The following is a 5,032-nucleotide window of genomic DNA, read 5'->3' as shown; positions in this document are numbered from 1 at the left end:
ACCCAGAACCGTCCGAGGGCGCAGATAAAAAAAATTGTGTAGTGACTACTGAGTGACCCTCTCCAAAATTTCAGGCTGCGACCGCGCCTGTGTCCGCCAATAATAACTGAAGTATTGATAATAATATTATAGCAATTTTCTCAGGATTGATACAGATGCGCGTGTAAAAAATATAACAAAATCAAACAGCAAAATAAAGAGTAAAACACAAAGTAGTGAAATATGTTTTTTTATTATAACGAAGCGACTTGTTAATCAGGTCTTGTTGAAGTGTAGCTCAGGTGCGTATTTGAATATACAGGTTGTTATGTCGTTCCCGAGCTGACATTTTGATTCGTTGACCGGGATCTGAAAGAATACTTTGTGTAACACTTCGGTTTTAATTATTACCGAGGTCTAGTGGATGGAGTGCAGTGAGTGGGAGTCAGCTAATTCATCGGTTCACAATAACTAGAAATCGTCGACCTCTGTGGCTCAGTTTTGGGTTGTTGGTAGCTTAAGCCGGGAGTCGCGGGTTCGAATCCCGCCGACGGAACAAAGAGTTTTCAAAGTTCCTGGGTCATGGATGTGTATTAAATATGTGTATCATAATATCACAATGCTAGGCAACATCTGTCAAATCAATGCTGTGGATCGCAACAACGGATATCAGAAGTCAGATTGCGGTCTGCAAATATTGCAAACGAAAGTCCAAGGAGTTACAAGTCACAACAATAATTCACTAGCAATAATCGCGCGAGTGATTGCTGGGTATATATAATTGATTGTAATGTCGGTTCTTGGTGGAAATTCATTTTAAACACAAATAAAACACAATATTACTTGCACTTGACGTTAAGTACACCTGATGATGATTTATATCGAAACCTGTCGTATTTAAGTTAAATTTGTAGTAATTAATGAATATAGTGGAAAAAGTGCAAGTAATATTGTGTTTTATTTGTGATTGCTGGGTGTCATGAATGTCACAAACAATGGTGTCAAAATATATAGTGATTAGTAGGTATTGAGTATTGTTTTGGCTGATACGTGATACGAAATTGCGATTTTGGAGCAATTATCGCGCAATAATTGCTATCGCATTGCTCTCTCAAGATACGTGATACGGGGACTCGTCTATTATTAAACATTTTTTGACGTTTGCAGTGTATAGTAATTGCAAACGCTAATGTATCATCAAAGTAATAGATTAATGAGCAATTCGCTATTCAATTAATATAGCCAGATTAAGTTACGAAGGTCCGCCTTCCACCTGCTTTTTATCTCTACCAATTTGTCTGTTAGAATAGTAAACCTACCTCTTTGTCACAATTTTCAGCAACGGTCTTCATGTGTTTCATCTTTTCTTCGCTATGCATCACCAGCGGTGCGACCACAGTTATGAATCCAACTTTGGAGTACTTTTGATTCTTCACGATGCCAATCTGTAGATACGTTGATTGATGATGATAAATTTTAATTTTGAGAAGGGTATATCGATAATATTAATCCCCTGACAGATATTAATTAATAGTTATTTCAATGATAAGTTGGTAACAAACTAATTAATTTCTAATTGGTCTGTCTATCTGTCAATATTCAAAGAAAGGATTTTAAAAACTCTAGGGATTGCTCAGGTCTGTATTCTAATTTATCCCCAATTTTTTCTGATTTCCAAAAGTATAAAGATGTGTAAGTATGTTCGGCTGTATATTTAAATTAAAAACGTACCCTTTCCAGTAGACAAGTAACAATACAGGCTGATTTCTCCGGAAAAGGCGGGTCTTCTATCAAATACTCTAGATCTGCTTCTGTCGCGTTGATCTTGGACATACAAGCTCGGGCCGTAGCCCTAAGTGTCTTTTGTACTATTGACTTTATTGGACTCTCTGTAACAAATGTAATAAGTAAACATTAGTAATAGCCAGTGACAGCCAGACTTTCATCATTTTACAAAACCTAAAAGTTTTCCTATATAATATGACCCCTATTAGAGGTAAGAACAATCAGCAACTATGGAGTTTCGGTCGCGTTACTTTAGGATCCAGTTCTGAACGTCTACCTAGCCTTCGAGAAACTGTAAACATCAATATTCCACCTTATTTTCTTTGGGATAACTGTAGGAATCTCGTCTCCCACTGCCGGTCATTTTTAACAGTTGCTTCCCACTGCCAGACACCCCTAAAGTATTAAAATTTTTGACTTTGATGTGGTCTCGCAATGGATTAGGTGGTATCCGGAAAAGGATAAAAGGGCGAGGAGATGTAGCAACTTAATTTACAAAAAAAATTGTATGGTCTCAGTGATAATTCACTTTCCGCGTATAAGATGGCGGGAAACATAGTACAATAAACATTATTAAAATCTACTAAGTTAACAAAGTAATTATTCACTATTGTTTGCTTCATGATGGTTCTTATCATAATATAGTTACAATATAGCCTAAGAAAATTAAGCCGAAAATGGACGATCAGCGGAAATAATTCGTGTAGTTTTGAAAATCGCTACAGTTATTCCTTGAGATATCCAGATAAACATATCGAAAATCCCCAAGGGTGGGGGGTGAGCTAAAGGTGTAGGGGGGGGGTCAAAGGACCCTTTTTTTAGATTTTAGCTCATAAGTCTAAAACCTGCACAAATAGCGTAACGGTTACTTCTAGGAAAACATTCTACATAAAATTTCCTTTAAATTTGATCCTATAATTTTTTTTGTATGGTCGACACTTTAGAAGTTACAGAGTGTTCAACTTTATATAGGTATAAAAAATGAGACGGTTTTATAAATAAAATAAAATTGGTATGTTTTCAAAATGTATTCAAAACTAGAAAATAATAATTAGACAGTCTTAATTAAATCAATAATTTTCTTCTACTACATCATCATCATCTTCACCTTCTATATCTACCAAATCTACAGGTACGCCATTTGTACACGAACCCAAGCAGCCGTTGCATACTAGACTGCACGTGATACCAGCTTTTCGGCATCCACAATTACCAGTGCAATCACTTTTGCAGCGACAAAATATTGACTTCAGCACGGTGTCAGGAGCTGGAGGATCATGAGTGGTAACAGACTCGAGGTTTCCATCAGCTCCTCGCTTCCATCCCCACATTTCAGGAGGCAGTGCGTTACCTAACCACTCTTGTACTTGGTGGAACACTCGGAATGAGTGAAATTTTGCTGATCCTTTTGTAGGTGGGAGAGAGGAAAGATCTGGTTTGGATTTGGTGCTGGATTTGACAAAAACTGAGTATCGATGTCTGTTAAGATCAAGCTGATCAGTGGCTGCACGATACATCGTCAAAAACATCCTTTCTCCTGACTCTGCTATTTCTTCAGATGTTGATGTTGGATTGTAGAAGATGGCGGCAATATCCTTGATTTTTGGTTTTTGATCAAATAGCTTAACAACTGACACTTTGCCTTTCCTGTAAATAGCTGAAGTTGTGTCGCGCCAGGTAAGAAAGGAAAGAGAAGCATTTGCACTGCTTACGTATAGCGTCGTCCTTATCGCTCGTAGCTCTTCGATATTAGGCACACATACAAAACGTGTGGAAAGAGTGACTAGCATGGAATTAGTAAGAACTTCGTACAGCTGGAAAGCTTACTGTGCATTAAGCATGCGACGAGCGAGAGGTCATTAATCTTGGTCTGTCCCTTTCAAACTAGTGTAACCATGCTTCTTGCCTATGTGTAAATCTTAAGACATTTTAAAAGAAAATCGCACAACTGAGAAGCTCAGTTTAGTAACAATTATTGAAATTAAATAATATTAAACTGAAGCAGGAAAGCGCAGTATTAAAACATGTCGTTTATATAATATTTATGCCTTATTTTATCGTTTTCTACGAAAAATGCTTTTTTCAATTTACTACCAATGTATTATCGTATATTTTACATGGCAATTGTGCGAAAGGGACAAACCAAGAAAATCGATTTCTCGCTCGTGCTCGCTACTATAAGGAGATATTAGTTAATAAAAATAATACTTTAGCACATGGAAGTAAGGTTCATTTTAATATTTCAAAATGATGAAGTAAGCTTTCCAGCTGTATAGTATATAATATGGTACTTCCTAATTCCATGGTGACTAGTCTAACGTTTTGTAATAATAGCAGCTAGGACAAATAATAATTATCTGTGAATAGCAGGTATTTGAATCAGAATAAGTTGTTTTCTTAGTCTCGGACGTTCGATGCGTGTTATTTTCGAGATTCGCACTTTTGAGGAATTTGACCCCCCCTGTAGTTCCTAAAGTATCGACCGTACAAAAAAATTTATAGGACATAATTTAGAGGAAATTTTATGTAGAAAATTTTCCTAGAAGTAACCGTAATGCTATTTGTGCAGGTTTTTTACTTATGAGCAAAAACCTAAAAAAAGGGTCCTTTGACCCCCCCCTACACTCTTAGCTCACCCCCCACCCTTGAGGACTTTTGACATGTTCATCTGGATATCACAAGGAATAACTGTAGCGATTTTCAAAACTACACGAAATATTTCCGCTGATTTTATTAATTTGATCGTACTATACATTATTAAAACAATCTGATATGAAATTAGGTTATCCTGATTACCTTGTAATACAATAAAATGAAAGCTTGAGGATCATGTAAACGAATAATGGAAATAAAATTATCTCATTCATTAATATCGCCAATACTGCGAATATAAATAAATCAATTGTAATAAGAACTTTTAATTAAAAACAAAAGCCTCTTACCATGCTCCAATTCTGCGGATGTCGCGTAAATAAAGAGGAGATACAAAGGAATATACGATCTGTACATTTTCCACGTTGTGTCATACAAAAAGTGTACGGAGTAATGACGGAATAATTTGGTCCGCCGCGGATATGATCGATACAATCTTTTTGGCCGGATAATTTCACGGATCTCGGTGGTACATAATTAAGGGTCAGATTGTTTGAGTGATTTTTAATAACTTCATTCAAAGGTGCCGTATCTGATCTTTGTACCACATTCAGGTAGGTGGCCCACTTAAGGTACTGCCTACTACAGACCCCCAGCACCCCCGCCCCCTCCCCCC

General features: G+C 36.8%; 1 protein-coding gene across 1 annotated transcript; it reads right to left on the bottom strand.

Annotated features, from left to right (window-relative positions):
• Positions 1-247: 247 nt before the first annotated feature.
• Positions 248-4,785, bottom strand: LOC121726380. The gene is made up of 4 exons (XM_042113725.1): positions 4,707-4,785; positions 1,711-1,868; positions 1,299-1,424; positions 248-348 (listed from the first exon to the last, which is right to left on the bottom strand). Exons 1-4 carry the CDS (start codon positions 4,771-4,773, stop codon positions 256-258), a joined length of 444 nt encoding a protein of 147 aa, XP_041969659.1. The 5' UTR covers positions 4,774-4,785; the 3' UTR covers positions 248-255.
• Positions 4,786-5,032: the final 247 nt, after the last annotated feature.

The sequence above is a fragment of the Aricia agestis genome, chromosome 4 (assembly GCF_905147365.1).
Source record: "Aricia agestis chromosome 4, ilAriAges1.1, whole genome shotgun sequence".
Classification (NCBI taxonomy): Eukaryota; Metazoa; Arthropoda; class Insecta; order Lepidoptera; family Lycaenidae; genus Aricia; species Aricia agestis.
Note: the sequence above shows the minus strand (reverse complement) of the source record. Positions and strands in the feature narration are given on the sequence as shown.

What these genes read in the sequence shown, in the direction of transcription:
- LOC121726380 (XM_042113725.1), bottom strand. Translation starts at nt 4,773, where the DNA reads ATGTACAGATCGTATATTCCTTTGTATCTCCTCTTTATTTACGCGACA. An exon ending in TTACTTGTCTACTGGAAAGG is followed by an intron (nt 1,425 to 1,710) that starts GTACGTTTTTAA and finishes ACGTATCTACAG; the next exon opens with ATTGGCATCGTGAAGAATCA. An exon ending in CTGAAAATTGTGACAAAGAG is followed by an intron (nt 349 to 1,298) that starts GTAGGTTTACTA and finishes GTATTCTTTCAG; the next exon opens with ATCCCGGTCAACGAATCAAA.